We start from the raw sequence: 22,209 nt of genomic DNA on the forward strand, positions 1-22,209 counted from the left end.
CCAGAGCTGGCAGGTCATTAAGAATGCTTTCCATAGAGTGCAAGAGCTTTCAATCCCCAGGTGTAAGAAATCAGACAAGGAAGACTGAGTTAAGACCTGGTAAAACTAAGGGGCATGAAGGAGAAGGACAAGTGGTGGAACCAGGGCCAGGTATCCTGGGAAGAATGTAGGGACACTGCTTGGTTGTGTAGGGATGTGGTCAGGAAGGCTGAGGTGTGGCTTTGAGCTGAACTTGGCTAAGGATGCGAAGAATAACAAGATAGGCTTCTACAGTTATGTCAGCCCAAAAAAAAAGGTAAAAGAAAGCATACCTGCCCCTCGATGAGCAAGAAGTTAATAACAACAGATGACAAGAAGGCTGAGGTACTTACTAATTTCTTTGCCTTAGTCTTCACTGTTAAACTTTCTCCTCACATCTCCCTAGTTGATGCACCACAAGATGAGGACAAAGGGAGTAAGAAAGATTAAGTTCCAGCCCACCTGAGGAACCTGAACATACATAAATTAATGGGAACTGAAAAGGTGCATCCCAGAGTCCTGAAGGAATTGGCTGATGTAGTTGCCAAGTTACTCCCCATGAAAAAGTCATGACAGTTGGGTGAAGTGCATGGTTACTGGAAAGAGGGAAATGTTGCACCTGTTTTTAATAAGAGCAGAAAAGAGAACCATGGGAACTACCAACCTGTCAGCCTTACTTTTGTGTTTGGGAAGAACGTAGAACAGTTCTTCCTAGAAGCTCTGACAAACATATGGACAACAGGGAGGTGATCTGAGATATCTAGCATGGCTTTACCAAGGCCAAGAATCAAGAATCAAGAAGGTTGGAAGAGACCTCAAGGATCATCGAGTCCAACCTGTCACCCTACACCTCATGCCTATCTAAACCATGGCACCAAGTGCCACCTCCAATCCCCTCTTGAACACCTCCAGGGATGGTGACTCTACCACCTCCCTGGGCAGCACATTCCAGTGGCCAACCACTCTCTCTGTGAAGAACTTTCTCCTCACCTCCAGCCTAAACCTCCCCTGGTGCAGCTTGAGACTGTGTCCTCTTGTTCTGGTGCTGGTTGCCTGGGAGAAGAGACCAACCCCCTCCTGGCTACAACCTCCCTTCAGGTAGTTGCAGACAGCAATGAGGTCTCCCCTGAGCCTCCTCTTCTCCAGGCTAAACAGTCCCAGCTCCCTCAGCCTCTCCTCATAGGGCTTGTGCTCAAGGCCTCTCCCCAGCCTCGTTGCCCTTCTCTGGACATGCTCCAGCAATTCAACATCTTTCCTAAACTGAGGGGCCCAGAACTGGACACAGTACTCAAGGTGTGGCCTAACCAGTGCTGTGTACAGGGGTACAATGATCTCCCTGCTCCTGCTGGCCACACTATGCCTGATGCAGGCCAGGATGCCATTGGCTCTCTTGGCCACCTGGGCACACTGCTGGCTCATGTTCAGGCGGCTGTCAACCAGTACCCCCAGGTCCCTTTCCACCTGGCTGCTCTCCAGGCACTCTGACCCCAGCCTGTAGCTCTGCATGGGGTTGTTGTGGCCGAAGTGCAGCACCCGGCACTTGGACTTGTTGAATGCCATCCTGTTGGACTCTGCCCATCTGTCCAGCCTGTCAAGGTCCCTCTGCAGAGCCCTTCTACCTTCTAACAGATCAACATCTGCTCCCAGCTTGGTGTCATCTGCAAATTTACTGATGATGGACTCAATCCCCTCATCCAGATCATCAATAAAGATATTGAACAGGATGGGGCCCAGCACTGATCCCTGGGGGACACCACTAGTGACAGGCTGCCAGCTGGATGTGGCACCATTCACCACCACTCTCTGGGCTCGGCCCTCCAGCCAGTTCCTAACCCAGCGCAGAGTGCTGCTGTCCAAGCCACAGGCTGACAGCTTGGCCAGGAGTTTGCTGTGGGGGACAGTGTCAAAGGCCTTGCTGAAGTCCAGGTAGACTACATCCACAGCCTGCCCCACATCCACCAGGCTGGTCACCTGATCATAGAAGGAGATCAGGTTGGTGAGGCAGGACCTGCCCTTCCTAAATCCATGTTGGCTGGGCCTGATTCCTTGGCCATCCTTCAGGTGCGCAGTGATTGCCCCCAAGACAATCTGCTCCATGATTTTCCCTGGCACTGAGGTCAGGCTGACAGGCCTGTAGTTCCCAGGTTCTTCTGTCCGTCCCTTCTTGTGGATGGGCGTCACATTGGCCAGTTTCCAGTCTTCTGGGACCTCTCCAGTGAGCCAGGACTGGAGGAAAATGATGGACAGAGGCTTGGCCAGCTCATCTGCCAGCTCTTTCAGCACCCTAGGATGAATCCCATCAGGTCCCATGGACTTGTGAATATCCAAGTGACTCAACAAGTCTCGAACTAATTCCACATGGATTTCAGGAGTACAACACTGCTCCTTGACCCCATCAACCAGCTCAGGAGGCCAGTTATCCTGAAGTCCTCCTGCCTTACTGTTGAAAATGGAGGCAAAGAAGGTATTTAGAATCTCAGCCGCCTTCTCATCCTTAGTTACAATGTTACCCTCCACGTCCAATAAAGAGTGGAGGCTCCTCTTGCCCCTCTTTTTAGCATTAATATATTTATAAAAATGCTTTTTGTTGTCTTTCACAGAAGTGGCCAGTTTAATTTCTAACTGTGCTTTTGCCTCTCTAATTTTTCTTCTACATGATCTAGCAACATCCTTAAACATATCACTAGTTGCCTCCCCCCCTTTCCAAAGTTGATAAACCCTCTTTTTGTCCCTTAAATCCTTCAGGAGCTGCTTGCTCATCCAGGCCGGTCGTCTTCCCTGCCAGCTCGTCTTACGGCATGTGGGAACTGCCAGTTCCTGTGCCTTTAAGAGCTCCTGTTTGAAGTAGGTCCAACCATCCTGGACCCCTTTCTTCTTAAGGGCTGTTACCCAGGGAACTTTACGAATCAGTTGCCTGAACAACCTGAAGTTTGCCCTCCGAAAGTCCAAAGTGAGGGTTCTGTTACTGCTCCTCCCTATTTCCCTGCATATTGAAAACTCCACTATCTCATGGTCGCTGCACCCTAGACAGCCTCCAACCATCACATCTCCCACCAGCCCTTCTCTATTCGAGAACAGCAGATCAAGCAGAGCCTTGCCCCTGGTAGGTTCACCTAAGAGCTGCATCAGGAAGTTGTCATCCATGCACTCTAGGAACCTTCTGGACTGTCTCCTCTCTGCTGAATTAAGTTCCCAGCAGATGTCTGGTAGGTTAAAGTCCCCCACAAGGACAAGGTCTGATGATCTTGAGACAGCTTCCATCTGCTTATAGAATATCTCATCGGCCTCCTCGTCCTGGTTGGGTGGTCTATAACAGACTCCAACCAGGATGTCAGTTTTGTGTGGCCTCCCTCTGATTTTAACCCATAAGCATTCAATCCTTTCATCTGCAACCTCAAGTTCTGAGGCATCAAAGGATTCCCTAATATACAGGGCCACCCCTCCTCCTCTTCTCCCTTGCCTGTCTCTCCTAAAGAGCTTATAACCCCCCAGTGCAGTACTCCAATTGTGAGAATCGTCCCACCATGTTTCTGTGATGGCAACTACCTCATAGTTCTCCTGGTGAACCAAGAGTTCCAGTTCCTCTTGTTTGTTGCCCATACTACGTGCATTGGTGTACATGCACTTCAGCTGGGTTGCTGATTTCACCAGTTTGTGTGGTCCTCCCTCCTCTCCAGGGAGACTGGTTTCCACACCCACCCCCTTCAGACCTAGTTTAAAGCCCTCCCAACGAGTCCTGCCAACCCCAGTGCCAGCACCCTCTTACCCTTTCTAGATAAATTCAACCCATCTTGGTCCAGCAGGTCAGGTGCAGTAAGAGTTGCCCCGTGATCAAAGAAGCCAAAATTCCGCTGCTGGCACCATCTCCTAAGCCAACTGTTGATGGTGTGGGTTTTCCTGTTCCTCTCAGTGTACACCACAGCTGCTGAGGGAACTGAGCAGAACACCACTTGAGCTCCTGCCCCGTCAATTGATTTCCCAAGGGCCTTAAATTCCTTTTTAATCTTCCTGGTGCTGCTCTTTTCAATTTCTTCACTTCCAGCCTGGATTACCAGCAATGGGTGTGTCAGTGTGAGCTGAAATTCCCCCCCCACCGACAATAACCAGGCTAGCTCAGTCTGGAAGCAAATGAAAAGCTGTATTTACAAGCAGATGAAATGCAATGAATATGTACAAACACACAAAATTCACAACACTTACAAATATATACAATCAACAGAAAAGCACAACCAAGCTCCCTTTGCTTCCCCCCAAGGGGACCCTCCCAAAGGGGCCTCCCTCTCCCAGGAGCTTCCCCCCCAGACCCCCCTGGACAGAGAAGCAGAGTTTAGTTAGAGCAGAAAGTTGTTAACTTAGCTGCCAAGGTCAGTGTGTTATCTTCAGCCAGAAGAGAAGAAGAAACAGCAGCCAGACAGCCCAGCAACTGCCCCCACTGCCGAACGCAGAATGTGCAGAATGCCTACTTTGTTTTGGGTAATAGTTCTTAAACATTTCTATCTATCCAATGGAAGTGTTTAGAACAATCAGTATTTTGCTTTCTTACACCCAATAGTGACTTATTTACATTCTTTCACTTTCTCTGTTCTGAACTTTGCAAGGAAAAATTAAAAAGACAGTTTCAAACCATCACAATGGGTAATAGTCAGAGGGCTGGATTAGTTTAGGTAACCTCTGGGTGATGTCCTTCACCCGGGCCCCGGGTAGGCAGCACACCTCCCTATGGGATGGGTCAGGACAACATATGGGTCCCTCTGTTCCCCTCAAGAGAGCGTCTCCAATAACTATAGCCTTTCTCTTTGTAGCACTGGTCCTTAAGGTTTGGGGGGGCTGCTTCGTCTTTGGCATCTCCTTGATTGGTTCCTCTACAATACTCTCATCCACATTGCCCTCAGCCTGCAGAGTCTCATAGTTATTGCTCAAGGGCAGCAGGGGAGGGGAAGAGGGTCAGGGTGCATTCCCTTTGCTTCCCCTGACAGGGACCCGTATCCACCCTCCACTGCTCCCCTCAACTGGAGAGGGTTTCAAAGCCTGTTCCCACATATCCAACTCCCTTTCACATTCTTGTATGGTCCTGAGCCTTGCTACCTCCGCTTTCAGCTCAGCCACTTCATCCTTCAGCTCAGCTACCAAATTTATGAGAAAATTCACCTGGTCACACCTGACACAGGTGTCTCCTTCACCCTCCACACCAAGTGCCAGGCTTGAACACTCACTGCAGCCAGAAGCCTGAACACCAGCATGCTTGCAGAGAAACTAACTCTGAGAACCTACTGCATGTTTAACACCCTTTGTCCGAGTTGTTACCATGGTAGGTACCTGCAGCCAGGTCCTGCCTAAATGACCTAATGGCTTTCTGTAATCAGCTGACTTCCTCAGTGGATGAGGATGTCGCCTGCTTGAACTTCTGTGACTTCTGTGTGCCTTTGAGATGGTGCCTGACAAGATCCTCCTCTAAACTGGAGAGATACAGATTGAATAGGTGGATGGTTTGGTGGATGAGGAATTGATTGGATGGTTACATCCAAAGGGCAGTCATCAGTGGCTTGATATCTGGATGGAAATAAGTGGCAAGTGGTGTCCCCCAAGGGTCTGTACTGAGAGCAGCACTGTTTAATATCTTCATCGATGACATAGTGGGATTGAGTGCACCCTCAGCAGGTTTGCAGGTGACACAAAGCTGAGTGGTGCAGTCGACATGCCAGAGGAATGATGGGGTGCTATCCAGAGGACCTGGACAAGCTTGAGTAGTGGGCCTGGGTGACTCTCATGAAGCTCAGTAAGGCCAAATGAAAAGATCTTCAGCTGGGTGAGGGCCACCCTCAGTTATCAATATTGGCTAGGAGATAATGTGATTGAGAGTAGCCCCTGCAGAGAAGAGCTTAAGGGTTTTTTTGTGGATGAAAAGCTGGACATGAGCTGGCAATGTGCTCACAGCCTATAAGACCATTAAAAGAAGCATGGCCAGAAGGTGAAGGGAGAAGACTTTAGCTATCTATTCTGTTGTGGTGAATCCTCACTTGAACTATTATGTCCAGCTCTGGAGCCCTCAGCACAAAAAATGAAGGAGCGGGTCCTGAGGAGGGCTACAAAAATGATCTGAGGGCTGGAACCATGTGTCCTATGAATGAAGGCTGAGAGAGGTGAGGTTGTTCAACCTGAAGAAAAGAAGGCTGTGGAGGAACCTGCTGTAGCTTTTCTATACTTAAAAGGGGTCTGTAAGAAAGATGGGAACACTCTTTTTATCAAGTCCTGTGACAACTGGGCAAGGGGTAATGTTTTTCAAATAAAAGAGCAGATATTTAGTCTAGATCCAAGAATTTTTTACAGTGATGGTAGTGAAACATCAGCCCAGGATGTGGTAGATGACCCATCCTTGACAACATTCCATGTCCAATCGGGCAGGGCTCTGACAATGTGATCTAGTTACAGATGTCCTGTGTCACTGCAAGGGATTTGATTAGGTGACCTTTAAAGGTCTCTTCAAGCATAAAACATTCTGTGATTCTATGATAAATGGTGACTTCTGTAATTTTGAAATTTAGATACTCTTTCTTGTTTGGAAATACTTACTATGTGCACAAATTTCTTAACAGAGTCTAAATTCTACAAGAAAGCTTGTTCGGGTTTTCTTTCATGTAAGTTGGGGGATTTTTTTTTTTTTTAATTTCAGTTTTGCAATTATACATTTAATTACAAATGCACTGTATTTGATACAAAAATAGAATGCCATTGCCACACTGTAGTTTTTAATGGTACATTTCAGGAAAATTTTTCTAAAATTGGATGTATTGTACTTCATTAAACTTAAATAAGACTTCATTATGTACTAGTACTAGCTACATCCTTAGATCCATTTGTAAATGCAGTAAAATTCTGAGTAGCTGATTACTGAGTATCTCAACTTGCAACTAGTTTATTTGCTCTCCTCAAAGAGGATTATCTAATTAATAGCACTTCACTTGGTTGTTGTGCATTGTTACTTAAGTATCAATCCTTTGTGTGTGAATAATATCTTCTGTGTATTGCAAAACATATAATACCATCTAGATTGGAGAAGACCTGTAAGATCAGTGAGTCCATCACTAACCCATGTCACTGTGTGCCACATCTGTGTGTCATGTAAATACCTCCAGGACTGGTAATTCCATCATGTTCCTGTTCTGATGCTTGACAAACTTTTTGGTGAATACATTTTTCCCAATATCCAATGTAAACTTCCCCTTATGCAACTTGAGGCCTTTTCCTCTTGTTCTGTTGTATGTTTAATTAGAGAGAAGTGACAGACACCCAAATCACTGCAACCTATTTTCAAATAGTTCCTGTAGCCTTCTTCAGGCTATACAACCCCAGTTTTCTCATCTGCTACTCGTAAGAGTTGCTCTTCAGACCCTTCACCTGCTCTGTGGCCCTTCTTTGGGCTGGGATGCAGTTCTAGAACACCTGGGAATAGTTCAAAGCTATGCCAGGGAGGTTCAGACTGAACATGAGGAAGCATTTTGTTACCAAGAGCATGAACATGAACACTAACAGGAATCCTAGAAAGGTGGTTGATTGCCCCTTCCCCTTCCCCTTCCCCTTCCCCTTCCCCTTCCCCTTCCCCTTCCCCTTCGCCTTCCCCTTCCCCTCTGTTTTTCCTTCCCCTTCCCTTTCCCCTCTGTCCTTCCTTCCCCTTTTCTTCCTTCCCAGCACTCTAGCAGTGGTCTAGATGAGAGGCATCCCTGCCTGTGGTGGGCAGGTTGGAGTAGATGATCTCTAATGTCCCTTCCAACCCAATCCAGCATCTCAAGATCTTGTAGTGAGAGCCCCAGATCAAACATAGTATTTGAGATGAGGCTTCACCAGCCCTGAGTACAGGGGGACAATCATTTCCTTGGTCCTGCTTATAACACTGTAATTTATTGAGATCTATCTCCTGCTCTAGTGTCTCATTCTAGATGCAGCTATTGCACTCAATTGCCAGTGTCATAGAGACAGTGAGAAGCCACAGTGCTATGCTGTTCCTCTGGAAAGGTGTACTGAAGTACATCTTCAGTATGGCTTTATGACGTTTGAAGAGTATCAAGAAGATTTATTTAAAAGGGAAAGTGTGAATTTGAGAGAAATATAAAACTTCTTCAATAATCTGATCTGCTGAGACAAGAGGACCAGAAAAAGAAACAGAAATCTATAGTATTCTTTCCTTTCTTTGTAGGAAAAGGAGAATAAATACTAAGTCTTTCCTTTGTAAAATTTCAACTTATGCTATATAGTTATTCAAGGTACACATTTTGCTTACATGTGTTTCTGTTTCTGATTTCACGTTGTGTGGTTTTTTTTTTTTTTGGCATGTAAGCAGTGTGAGTGTGTGGTTGTAATTTTATTTTTTTTTGTCTTGAAAAGCAAGCAGCTCCATCCATGTAGGAAAAGTTTAGGGATGGGCTGGTGTCAGTTCTAGACGATACTCCATAGCAATTTTAATTAGTGAGAGGGAACCACCAAAAACCCCAAGAACAGGTGACCAAATAGTGCAGCTTGATCCTAGGAGGCAGTCCTTCCTTGCAGCTCTGGGTACAATGAGGTATTACTCTAAGTAACTTTGCATGCGTAATAAGGACTGTTGTGCTTCTATTTTTTCAGTTGAATGGTCTTTCAGATTTCAGTTTCTTAAGAGAAAATGTTTATTTTTACATGTATGAGCATACTATTTCTCAAGATCTCTCAGGAAAAGGTATTCATCTCTGTTAGGTAAAATTTTCTTAATCATAAGGGTGGTTGATAGTCTGTTGATGGAGACTGTGAATCTGAAGCATCATATTTTATTAGAGGAGATGCTGTTCTTTGGGTTAAAGTGGATCCAGCTGGATGGGATGGTAAATGGGTTGGACTGTTCTGTATGTAAGTTCATAAACGATACAGAAAACATAATATATATACACTTGGGAAGAGTAAAATGATTAATTCTTTAACTTAATCTAGGAGTGAAGTAGGCATGTGCACACGTGTGTATATATTACATATTTATAGCAGACAGTGTCATGAAATGCATATGACTAATACATATAGAAAAACCTCATGAAGCTGCTTCTATCAAAAGCTTATTTTTCTTTCTGATGTTTGCATGGTGATATTATTGAAAATAATTTAATAAAGCTTTTACAAAGCCATTGGAAATACAATTCAGTTAAATACTCTTCCTCTCCCTTCACCAACATCCTCCATTTCACCCCCTCCATGATCCATTTGCCCCCTTTTTTCTGTTCTTCCTTCCCTTTCTCTGTTCATTGTCAGGAAGGAGCACCTCAGAAGAGTCATTTCAGCTCAGCACGCCACCGTCAGAGACTGGTGGAACCACCAGCTACCAAAGTGAGTGCCATTTTTGAAGAACCAATTAGAAAATAAAATGTTGTATCAGCAGAGTATTTGTTGCTAGTAAGAAGCTCATCTTAGGTGCTTAGTGGGAGATCTAGTTGACCTCCCAATTGAATGATTCTTATTCAAATGAAACTGTTGTACTTTCTTTAAAATGTTCATTTTTTAAATTGTGTCTGCAAAGTGAAATAGAAGATACAAAGCGTGCTTTGGTTTTGTTACTTTGTGTTATGTCTGTTTTTGGAAACACATGTACAATTCATTTGTCTACTTCTTAAAAAAGGGCTTTCATTGAATAGAACAAATTGTCAAGGGTACGGAAAATAACCTAATAGTTTGTTTTCAAGGTATAATATGAAGAGTCAAAAAAAAAGAGACTTTGGCATTAAAAGATACTAGCTGATATAGTAGTATGATTAGTTAGTAAGTTTGTTCCACCTTTTTAGAGATAGGCTTAACAGTACACAAAAAAAAGCTTGAAATATTCAGTGATCATGATGTTATTATGGAAACATTATTCTCTAGGCTAATAATATGTACTACAGTGAGTATTTTGGAGCATCAATAACTGTTCATGTGCAACTATTTTTTGCTACTTTTTGAAAGTCCAGCAAAAAGGGAATTGTATTACTGTATTGCTACCACCTCCCAGAAATCCCATCCTCCACTTTCCTTTACATATTTGCAGGGTTGATTGCAGTATTTACATATAACCTTTATATACAGGTTGAAAGAGATCAACACTACTCATCCTGTCTTGTAAGAAAAAAAATGGATTTTATGAAAGAAAAACCAGTGGATGCGTGTTTTCTTGCAGTCAAAATTATGACTCCAGTCACTGTTGTCAAGCCCATTCTTTCTGTTGCTAAACATGTTGACTCATTAAGTATTACTTGTGTTGACATTTATTGTTGCCATCTTGTATTATTTATTCCTTTCAGTATGTAACAGCATTGTCAATACTAAACTTTATTTTTAGAAGTCTAGCGAAGACCATTTTGGGGGTTAAAGATGCAAAAGTGAGTGAAATGTGTGTATAGATAGATAGGTATATATGCATTTAAAGATTATTAGTTAGAGCAGAAATTAATTATGAGTAAGTCTGTGTTATCTCTTAAGGACCCCATTCTCTTGGTAAGCCACTCTGTGTGCATTGAGGTGTGTTAGAATCACTCCAGGTAATTCCCTCAATGTGGAAAAACAAAGGAAATATGTATACCATAATGCAGTTCTGCAGATGCAAGCTATGCTAGCTTTTTCTCATCCTCTTACCTAGTTCTCCAGCAGTTTTCTACCTTACTCCAGAGTCCTGTTGTATCCCTCGTTGTACCTTGCTGAAGGTAGGTGTGCTGTCAAAGTTTCAATCTGATAGCTGCAAAACAACCTTCTCAGTGTTTCCACTTTGTTTTCTTTGGAACAGAAGGACAAGAAAGAGTCTTGACTGGTGTTTCCAGGACCTTTAGTCTTTGCTCTTCAGTCTGTGTCTTTGCTTCTGTAGGGATGCTGCTGATGCACTAGGAGCAAGCAGCTCAGTGCTGCTGAAGACCAGCCCAGCATCTGGAGGGATGCTGTTACCACAGACCACATCATCCTCACCTCTCCCCTCACAACTATGGTTAGCAGCTTCAGAATGGCCACCTACTCAGAAAAGACTCTTCAGCACACATTAGGAATGTAACTCTGGTTGAGCATTTTATTTGGATTCAAATGTGTTTGTAGGGAAGAGTAAGGAGACAAACGAGGCACCGATTCATTGCCAGTACTGTGTGACAGAAGAGGAAGAACTGGACTTGTGCTGTGGCTCTTTTCCAGTATTCCAGTAAGGACTTGCACTGGCACAGGCTCAGAAAGTTAAAATAATTAATAGATACAATTTGTTAAAAAAATAGATATGGCAGACTTGGGATTGTCAGTGATAAATGGACTAAGAAAGTAGTTAATAAATTCCAGGTAACATCTGACAAAGTCAGAGACACAAATCCCTCCAGTAGTGCTAATGTATGATAGAAGTGTCAGCAAAAGTTAAGCCATATATTGAAGGCCCAGTTCTTACTGGGTGGAGAAAAAGGAGCACAATCCCTCAATGTTTCTCATCTTTGCTAAATCCACAGTCTTTCCCCGCTAAAGAGATATTCCCTTTGTGGTTTTTATACCCTAACCCCATCTGTCTCTGCCTTCTGTGTCATACTTAGTATGATTTGGCTGGAGAGTTGAGTAATATTGTCATATATGTTTAGGATACAGTCCATTAGGTCTTTGCTTGGGCACTACAGCCTTCAAAATCTGTTTTGAAGCTGCCAGATTTTGTTGTTTTAGCCTTGCTTCATTAGTTTTAGCTGCAACAGGGCCATCTTATCCTCACAAGAATCCCTTCTTCCTGCTCTTTGGCAGGCCAGCTCTGCAGATCTTCGTTCCCAGAAAGAACATAAATGCTTCTCATTTTAAACAACTCAGTCTCTTTCCTGAGATGCACCACATTAACCTTCATTCCTGTCACACGGTAAGCTAGACAGTTATCCCACATTTGATCAATGGCTGTCCTTTAGCAGGAAGTTTTTGGAGTAGGGACATTGGCTTGTGATACTGAGACAAGAGGGCATGGAATCACAGAATATTAGGGGCTGGAAGGAACCTTGAAAGATCACCTAGTCCAAACCCCCTGCCAGAGCAGGATCACCTGTACAAGATCACACAGGAATGCATCCAGGTGGATTTTGAGTATCTCCAGATGGGGAGACTCCACAACCTCCCTGGGCAGCCTATTCCAGTGTTCCATAATCCTCACAGTGAAAAATCTTTTCCTCCTGTTGACATAGAACTTCCTATGCCTCAGCTTCCACCCATTGCCCCTAGTCCTGTCATTGGGCATCATTGAGAAGAGCCTGACTCCACCCTCTCAGCACTCACCCTTTACATATTTATAAACATTAATGAGGTTCCCCTGAGTCTCCTCTTCTCCAAGCTAAAAAGCCTCAGCTCCCTCAGTCTGTCCTGATAAGGAAGATGTTCCACTCCCTTAATCATTTTTGTGTCTCTGTGCTGGACTCTATCAAGCAGTTCCCTGTCCTTCTTGAACTGAGGGGCACAGAACTGGACACAATATTCCAGATGTGACCTCACTGGGGCAGAGTAGAAGGGAAGGAGAACCTCTCTCGACCTATTAACCACACCCCTTCTAATACAGCCCAGAATGGCATTGGCCTTCTTGGCCACAAGAGCATATTGCTGGCTCATGGTCTTCCTATTGTCCACCAGGACCCCCAGGTCCTTTTCCCCATAATTGCTCTTCAACAGGTCAGTACCCAACCTATACTGATACATGGGATTTCTCTTTCCCAGATGCAAGACTCTACACTTGCCCATGTTGAATTTCATTAATTTTTTCCTGCCCAACTCACCAGCCTGTCTAAGTCTTGCTGGATGGCAGCACAACCCTCTGGTATGGTAGCCACTCCACCCAGTTTTGTGTTGTCAGCAAACATGATGACAGTGCACTCTGTGCCCTCATCCAGGTAGTTGACGAATAGTAGTATTGAATAGCAATGGTCCCAGTACTGACCCGTGAGGGACTCCACTAGATACAGGCCTCCAACTAGACTCTGTCCCATTGATCACAACTCTCTGATTTCTCATTTTCAGCCAGTTCACAATCCACTTGGATCTGATCATCCAAATCACACTTCTTCAGTTTAGCTGCAAGGATGTTGTGGGAGACAGTGTCAGATGCTTTACTGAACTCAATATAAACGACATCCACTAGTCTACCATCATCTATTGACCTGTTTATGTCCTCATAAAAGTCTATCAGGTCAGTCAAACATGACTTCCCTTTGGTAAAACCATGTTGACTGCTCCTAATGACCTCTTGTCCTTGATAAGCTTAAAGACAGCACTGCGGATAAGTTGTTCCATTACGTTTCTGGGGATGGAGATGAGGCTGACTACCCTATGATGAGGGTCAACCCTGCATATTGGGCCCTCCCTGCCAGGAGTGAGTCTCCCACAACCAGAACTCTTACCTTCCTTATGGAAGAGGCTGCAATATGCACTTGATCCCTGCCACGGCTATGAACCCACCACCACTGGCCCTCTTCATTAAAGCTTCTGTCTTCGCCCTGACAGGGGTAGGACACAGAGGTCTCTTGATCCTGGCTCTCAACTTCCAGAGCTCCATGTCTGATATGTAGGGTAACTGGGAAGGTGAAGGAGGCTGGGAAGAGGTTTGCCTGCCTCCCCTAGCAGGGACCTGTATTCATTCCCCTCCTTTTCTTAGGCCACTTCCTTCTGCCTGGTGACACGAAGGGAGGGGATTCTCTGCTTCTTGAAGAGTTTGCTGCTTTGCATTGAACATGTGCTCTAAGCAGACATAGGACCCATGAGAGGGCTGTGTTCAATACCTTTGCTCAGGACTCTTTGGGCGACTCTTTTCCACGAACTGAGTACTGCAGCAGGTGCTAGTTGTGTGCTGGCAGGAGGAGTAGCCCAGAGTTATCTGAGCAGATTTGGCTGGGGAGAAGTGTGGCACATGGCACTGTGTAACAAGCAAGAGTGATATTACCGTATTCTTCAAGGGCTCAGCAATGTTCTGATGGCATACTTCAGGCAAGGTGAGAATTTCAGTATTTGCCATTCAGATCACTATGAAAGCAGAGTGGGAAAGTGCTCTTAGCACACAGCCTCTGAGAATCGAGCTCCTGTCTTTTCTTTCTACTCACGCTTGCATTTCCTGAACAGCTTTTTGTTGTGGAAACACCCATGAAACATGAATAGCCACCTAAAATGTGGATTTATTATAACCAGTATTACTCAGCACTTCTACTGACACAATTAAATTACAAGTTCAGATGTCAGTCAGGAACATAATGCTGCACTGCTAATTGGGCTTAACCTTAAGCTTTAAGAAAAACTCTTTCTACAAAGGTGAACCAAAATGTGTGCTCACTCATTCATCATTGTGAATTGTCCCAATCAGGGCTACCCAAAGTACACATCAAAGGGGGAGTGAGGACTCACTCAATCCATGGAAGTATCTTTAGATGTCATCCCATTCTAAGGGGAGAGGATCTGACTGCCAAAGCGCTTATTGTGTGAGGGCCAACAAAAAACTGTCTCTGTAGCATTCGATTTATACCCTAAGTCAAGGGTGCACTGTGGTCAGTTCTGATTTGTTGGAGGGTCTAGCGCACAGAACCCCACAAAATCAGGGTAAGAACCTGGCTGTGGGGATGCTGGTTAACATCTGAGAGGCACCAAGCTAATCTTACCAGCCTCTAGCAAGCCTTGGCCCTTTGTCAGGTGTCTGTTAGGCTTCTGTGTTTCAGTCAGGGTAGCTGTACCTGCCATACTATGGCAGACTCAGCTGCAGACTGGTGAAAGTCAGTGGGATTGTGGTAGGATTCTTGTCACCCTTCTTTCTTCCTATTGTGTGGTAGTAGGGACCATAGCCAGTAGTTGATGTGACAACCTGACCAGCATGCTGCTTGAAGGAATCCATTTGCATTGCAGCTGATGAAGAAAGCCCACAGCTATCTGCTACAAAGTTGTGAATCTAGCTGGGAAAATTGGACTCTAATTATCTCAGAAGGCAACAGCAGAGCAGCCTGTCTTCAAACCAAAGACTTAAATTGCATGCTTTGTATATCTCTGCAGCCACACCTGCTGCAGTGCCCTCTTAGCAGTCCTCTCCAATACACAAACCCTTATCATTGATCATCCACCCTCAGGGATATGGAGAGCAGGGAAGCTCTCTTGATGAAGACTGGGAGGACAGAGGGCAGAGTCAGCTGTATAGGTAATTCCATAAGTAAGAAGCTGTAGAAAGGCAACAGGACTGGCAGAGTCTCTCCAGCACCTTGTTTTGTCACATTCCTTGGTCTGAATTTATTGCTTCAGAAAGAGCCTAATAGTAGGGATAGGTGCACAAAAGCTACCAGTTTCATGGTCTCGTTACCACACTAAAGCAAGATCTACTATACTTGCTGCTTTTATATTGAAGATGGCAAGTTGCCATTAGCAAATCTGACATGCCTTTTTTTTAAGCTTGTTGATTCAGCTCTTTTTAGTTTAAAAAAAAAAAAAAAAACTAAAACAACCCCCACAACAACAACAAAAAACTCAAAAAAAATCCAAACCAAACAAACTTACTACTTTGAAATGTTGTGTTGTCTCTTAGGTCTGTAAAGACTTGTGTTAGTAGGATCATTTTTATTCCTTTTGCCTTCCTGTGCAACAGCTGTTTGCCCAGGTGGCAGGATATTATGAAAATTCAGGCTGCTCAGCTTGCAGAAACTGTTGCTTGTGTTGAGAACACTGTTTGGGTTGGAGGAAGATGGTCAAAGATTGGTAAAGGAATACTGGCTCGTGCCTGGGAAAACACTGTGGTGGGCTTTTAGGTGTGTTTTGTTCTGCATGTCTTGTCCCTGTGTTTCCTGCATCTGGCTCCTAACCTCATGAGTATGGGCAAATAACTGTACTTCATGAGTCTTTGAAGCAAGGCAGCTTATCTCATGTAGTGACAGGATGAAAGAAAGTGGCCTCACGTTGCACCAATGGAGGTTTAGGTTGGACATTAGGAAAGATTTCTTCATGAAATGATTGTCAAGCTGCCTGGGGAAGCGGTTGAATCATCATCCCTGGAGGTATTTAAAAGATGTGTTGACATGATGCCTTAAGGACATGGTTTAGCAGCAGACTTGGTAGTGTTAGGGCTAGTGATTGGACTTGATGATCTTGAGGGTTCCAGACTAAACAATTCTGTGATACATCCATTCATTACTGATTTGCCTTGTGCCATGTTCTGGGTGTAAAAGTGAGCATTTGACAGCAGAAGGAGCAGCAACTGCAGTGGCAGGACTATTTATATGCTTGCCTAACTAGTGCTGACATCTGGTGAAGGTAAGAATAGGACCTTTATATATTTGTTGGTGTAATAGCAGCGAGCTCAGAACGCAGGTAAAATCAAAGAGCATAGCTTGAATGTGGAAGGAGGTGATTATTCCCCTTTCACAGACATTAACGAGATGCATCTGAAATAAATGCATGTAGATTTGGAACCCTCATAAGAAAGATGCTGGGGTTCATGACATACTGGGAGGGCTGAGGAGCTAAGTTTGTTCAGCTATGGGAAGGCTGAGATGGGATTTAATGGGTGTCTTTCAATATGTAATAGATTGACACGGAGCTGCAGGACCCTTGCCCTGAGCCAGCTTCTCTCTCATGAGAGGCAGGCGCGGTGTGGGTGCAGTCTCTGCGGTGGTGGTGGCGGTGGTGGTGATGGGTGTTTTCACCAAAGGGAGGTGCTGACTCACATGGGTTTGTCGTTAAAATCTTCTCCAGTTAGGTCATGTGGGCAGGATCAGAGATGTTTGCAACTCGTCATAAAAGTGTTTCCAAAAGATCTGTGTCAGCCCAGACAGAGGTCCCACATAAACATGAAGGTATCCAGATTCCTGGCTGTAAGGAGTGCCAAAATCTCTCACTTCTCATGGCAGACTGCAGGGACTACACCTGTGTTCTCTGTGAGCAAGTGGGTGACCTTGTCTGTCTAGTGGCTGAGCTAAAAGAGGAAGTTGAAAGGCTGCAGACTATTAGGGAGTGTGAGAGGCAGCTGGACCGGTGGAATCAGACTCTGCCATCCTTCAAACAGTCCCATCAGCCATGGAGTAGTCAGGACACTAAACGCACCCTACTGTCCTACCAGCTTCCCAAACAGAATGACTCAGAAGCTGGAGAGCAATGGAGACAAATTCATAGAATCATAGAATCAACCAGGTTGGAAAAGACCTCGAAGATCATTCAGTCCAACCTATCACCCAGCCCCATCCAATCAACGAGACCATGGCACTAAGTGCCTCATCCAGTCTCCTCTTGAACGTCTCCAGCGATGGCAACTCCACCACCTCCCTGGGCACCCCATTCCAATGGGCAATCACCCTCTCTGTGAAGAACTTCCTCCTAACATCCAGCCTATACCTCCCCTGGCACAACTTGAGACTGTGTCCTCTTGTTCTGCTGCTGGTTGCCTGGGAGAAGAGACCAACCCCACCTGGCTACAACCTCCCCTCAGGTAGTTGTAGACAGCAATGAGGTCACTCCTGAGCCTCTTCTTCTCCAGGCTAAACAACCCCAGCTCCCTCAGCCTCTCCTCACAGGGTTTGTGTTCCAGGCCCCTCACCAGCTTCGTTGCCCTTCTCTGGATGCATTCCAGTACCTCAACATCTCTCTTGAATTGAGGAGCCCAGAACTGACACAATACACAAGGTGTGGCCTGACCAGTGCTGAGTACAGGGGAAGAATAACCTCCCTTGTCCTGCTGGCTACACTATATCTGATCCAGGCCAGGATGCCATTGGCTCTCCTGGCTGCCTGGGCACACTGCTGGCACATGTTCAGCCTACTATCAACCAGCACCCCCAGGTCCCTTTCTGTCTGGCTGCTCTCCAGCCACTCTGTCCCCAGCCTGTAGCGCTGCTTGGGGTTGTTGCGGCCAAAGTGTAGAACCCTGCCCTTAGCCTTGTTAAATCTCATCCCATTGGCCTCTGCCCACCCATCCAGCCTGTCCAGGTCCCTCTGCAGGGCCCTCCTACCCTCCAACAGATCAACACCTGCTCCTAACTTGGTGTCATCTGCAAACTTACTGATGATGGACTCAATTCCTTCATCTACATCGTCAATAAAGATATTGAACAGGATGGGGCCCAGCACTGATCCCTGGGGGACATCACTAGTGACTGGCTGCCAACCGGATGTGGGACCATTCACCACCACTCTCTGGGCCCAGCCCTCCAGCCAGTTCTTCACCCGTTTCAGAGTGAATCTCTCCAAGCCACGAGCTGCCAGCTTTGCCAGGAGCTTGTGGTTGCAGACATTGTCAAAGGCTTTGCTGAAGTCCAGGTAGACTACATCCACAGCCTGCCCTGCATTCACCAGCAGGTAACCTGATCATAAAAGCAGATCAGGTTGGTCAGGCAGGACCTGCCCCTCCTGAATCCATGCTGGCTGGGCCTGATCCCTTTGCCATCCTGTAGGTTCTGTGTGATTGCACTCAAGATGAGCTGTTCCATAACCTTGCCTGGCACTGAGGTCAGGATGACAGGTCTGTAATTTCCTGGTTCCTCTTTCAGGCCCTTTTTATGGATGGGCATCACGTTGGCCAGTCTCCAGTCATCAGGGACCTCACCTGTGAGCCAGGACTGCTGATAAATGACAGAGAGTGGCTTGGCCAGCTCATCTGCCAGCTCTCTCAGCACCCTAAGATGGATCCCATCAGGTCCCATGGACTTGTGAGGATCCAAGTGGCTCAGCAGGTCCCTTACTGCTTCCTCCTGGATTACAGGGGGACTATACTGGTCCCTGATTCCATCTGCCAGTTCAGGAGGCCAGTTGTCCTGAAGACAACCTGTCCCACTATTGAAGACTGAGGCAAAGAAGGTGTTAAGTACCTCTGCCTTTTCCTCATCTTTTGTTACCATATTCCCCTCCACATCCAATAAGGAGTGGAGGTTGTCCTTGCCTCTTCTTTTACCATTAATATACTTATAGAAATATTTTTTATTCTCTTTTATGGCCATGGGCAGTCTAAGTTTTAAATGGGCTTTTGCCTCTCTCATTTTTTTCCTACAAGACTTAGCAATGTCCTTAAACTCATCCTGGGATACCTCCCCTTTTTTCCAAAGGTGATACATCCTCTTTTTTTCCCTTAATTCCTTTAGAAGCTCCTTGCTCATCCAGTCCGGTTGTCTCCCTTGTCGGCTCCTCTTCTGGCACATGGGCACAGCCTGTTCCTGTGCCTTCAGGAGTTCTTTCTTGACGTAAGTCCAGCCTTCCTGGACCCCTTTGTTTTTAAGGGCTGTTTCCCAAGGAACTTTCTGAGTTAGTTCCTTGAATAAGCCAAAGTCTGTCCTTCGGAAGTCCAGGGTGGAGGTTTTGGTGTTGCCCCTCCTGGTTTCACCATATATTGAAAACTCAATTATTATAATAATTCCTCCCAAGCGTGCCAGGCATGGCACCCCAAAAGCCACTGAAACCCCTCACATGTCCCTGTATAATAGATTTGCTGTTCTTAGTGAACCTGTTTCCACCAAAACCAATGTTCAGCAAGTGGAACCGTCCACCAGCAGCTATGAAACCTTGTCTAGTTTACATTGTTCAGAGGGGCTAGGGGTGAGCAAACCTACTGTCAAAACATCTGCAGTCAAGAAGAAACTCTGGGTGCCTGTCATTGGGGACTCACTCCTGAAGGGCATTGAGGGCCTATATGCAGACCTGATCCACTCTTTAGGGAAGTCTGTTGCCTACCTGGGGCCATGGTCAAGGATGTAGTAAAAAAACTTCCTACCCTGGTTCACCCAACTGACTACTACCCATTGTTGGTTTTCCAAGTAGGCAATGATGAAATTCCAAAAAGAAGTTTGAGATCAATGAAGAAAGACTTGAGAGCCCTGGGACGAATGGTTAAGGGGTCAGGAGCACAAGTAGTATTTGCTTCTGTCCCCCACTAGCTATGGGGGACTAATGATGGACTAAACATGAAAATCCAGCAGATTAATGCCTGGCTGTGGGACTGGTGTCAACAGCAGGTTTTTGGGTTCTTTAGTCACAGGCTACTCTACAAGACTTCAGGCCTGCTGACTACAGAAAAAAACTATCTCTGAGAGGAAAAAGAATCCTGGGACAAGAACTGGCAGGGCTGATTGATAGGTCTTTAAACTAATATTGAAGGGGGAAGAGGGACAAACGAGCCTCACTGAGGACATTCCTGGGACAATTGTGAGGCAGGGTACCAGCTCCACTGCTGTCCCAGGGGCTGTAGGGGATAGTGGATTATGTGACACCCAAAATGGTAACAGATACTCCTCTGCTGAGTCTCTGAAGTGTCTGTATACCAACACAAGAAGCATGGGGAATAGGATGAACTAGAGATCTGGGTGCAGTTGCAGGGTTGTGATCTTGTTGCAGTTACGGAGACATGGTGGGACAGCTCCCATGACTGGAATGTGGTTATGGACGACTATGTTCTTTTCAGGAAGGACAGACGTGGTGGAGTTGTTCTCTATGTGAATAAGCAACTAGAATATGTTGAGTTTAACCCAGGGGGAGATGATAAAAGCATTGAAAGCTTATGGGTAACAGTGAAGGGACATACAAACATGGGTGATATGGTTGTGGGTGTTTACTACAGACCACCAAACCAGGAAGAAGCTACTGATGAGGCCTTCTACAGGCAACTGGAAGTAGCCTCAAGATCAAGTGCCCTGGTGCCTGTGGGTGACTTCAACCACTCAGATATTCATTGGAAAGATCACACAGCCAAGCACAAACAGTGCAAAAGGTTTCTGCAGTGCATTGATGACAACTTTCTCCTGAAAGCAGTTGAAGAACAAACAAGGAGAAGTGCAATGCTGGACCTGGTGTTAACAAAGAAGGACTGGTTGTAGACATCAAGGCTGGGGATAATCTTGGTTGCAGTGATCATGACATGTTAGAGTTTAATATCCACAGACAAAGAAGCAGGCTGATAAGTAAAATTTCAACCCTGGACTTTAAGAGGGCCAACTTTCCCCTCTTCAAGACTCTGCTTAGAGATGTCCAGTGGACTAGGGCTCTGGAAGGAAGGGGGGCCCAAGAGAGCTGGTTGATGTTCAAACATTACCTCCTCCAAGCTCAAGAGAAACATATTTCCTTGGAAAAAAAAAAATCAAGTAAGGCAAGCAGAAGACCTGCATGGATAAGCAAGGAACTCAGTAAAACCCCAAAATAAAAAGGATGTTTACAATATGTGGAAAAAAGGACTGGTCAATTGGGAGATTATAGAGATGTAGCCAGAGAATGTAGAGATGCAACAAGGAAAGCCAAGGCCCCCCTGGAACTGAATCTCTCCGGAGGGGTGAAAGAGAACAAGTAGAGATTTTTTTCAAATACATCAATGATAAAGGAAGAGCAGGCAAAAGGTGGGCCCACTGCTGAATGAGATGGGAGATGTGATGCAGAGATGATGATGCAGAGATGGCAGAGTTGCTGAATGCCTTCTTTGCCTCAGTCTTTACTCCAAAGCCCAGCCCTCAGGAACCTCAGTCTCTAGAAGCACGGAAGCAGAACTGGAGAGATGTGGACGTTCTGCTGGTCAATCAGGACCAAGTTAGAGATCACTTATACCATCTGAAGACACACAAATCCATGGGCCCTGAGGGGATGCATCCCTGATGGGAGTGCTGGGAGAGCTGCTGATACTGTTGCTGAACCTCCCTCCATCATCTTTGAAAAGTCATGGAGAACAGGAGAGGTGCCTGATGACTGGAAGAAAGCAAATGTCACTCCAGTCTTCAAAAAAGGCAAGGAGGAGAACCCAGGCAACTACAGACCAGTCAGCCTCACCTGCATCCCTGGAAAGATGATGGAGCAGCTCATCCTGGAGGTCATCTCTAACCACATGGAAGACAAGAGGGTTATCAGGAGTAGCCAACATGGATTTACCAAGGGGAGATCCTGTCTGACTAATCTGATAGCCTTCTATGAAGTTATGACCAAGTGGGTAGATGAGGGAAGAGCAGTGGATGTCATATATCTTGACTTCAGTAAAGCTTTTGATACTATCTCCCATAACATCCTCATAGAAAAGCTCAGGAGATGTGGCATAGATGGTTGGTCAGTGAGGTGGATTGCAAACTGGCTCCACAACAGAGTTCAGAGGGTCATCGCCAGTGGCACAGAGTCAACTTGGAGGCATGTGGCCAGTGGTGTCCTCCAGGGATCAGTACTGGGTCCAGTTTTGTTCAATATCTTTATCAACAACGTGGATGAGGGCATTGAGAGTACCCTCAGCAAGTTCACTGATGATACAAAACC

General features: G+C 45.5%; 1 protein-coding gene across 1 annotated transcript in view; it reads left to right on the top strand.

Annotated features, from left to right (window-relative positions):
• The window catches only part of MAST4 (microtubule associated serine/threonine kinase family member 4), a 341,770-nt gene that overhangs the window by 137,601 nt on the left and 181,960 nt on the right, over positions 1–22,209 (top strand). Inside the window, exon 4 of the mRNA XM_054397478.1 lies at positions 9,286–9,360. Within this exon, the coding sequence (XP_054253453.1) occupies positions 9,286–9,360 (75 nt within the window). The remainder of the gene's footprint in view (positions 1–9,285; positions 9,361–22,209) is intronic.

This window comes from Indicator indicator, chromosome Z, assembly GCF_027791375.1.
Source record: "Indicator indicator isolate 239-I01 chromosome Z, UM_Iind_1.1, whole genome shotgun sequence".
Lineage (NCBI taxonomy): Eukaryota > Metazoa > Chordata > Aves > Piciformes > Indicatoridae > Indicator > Indicator indicator.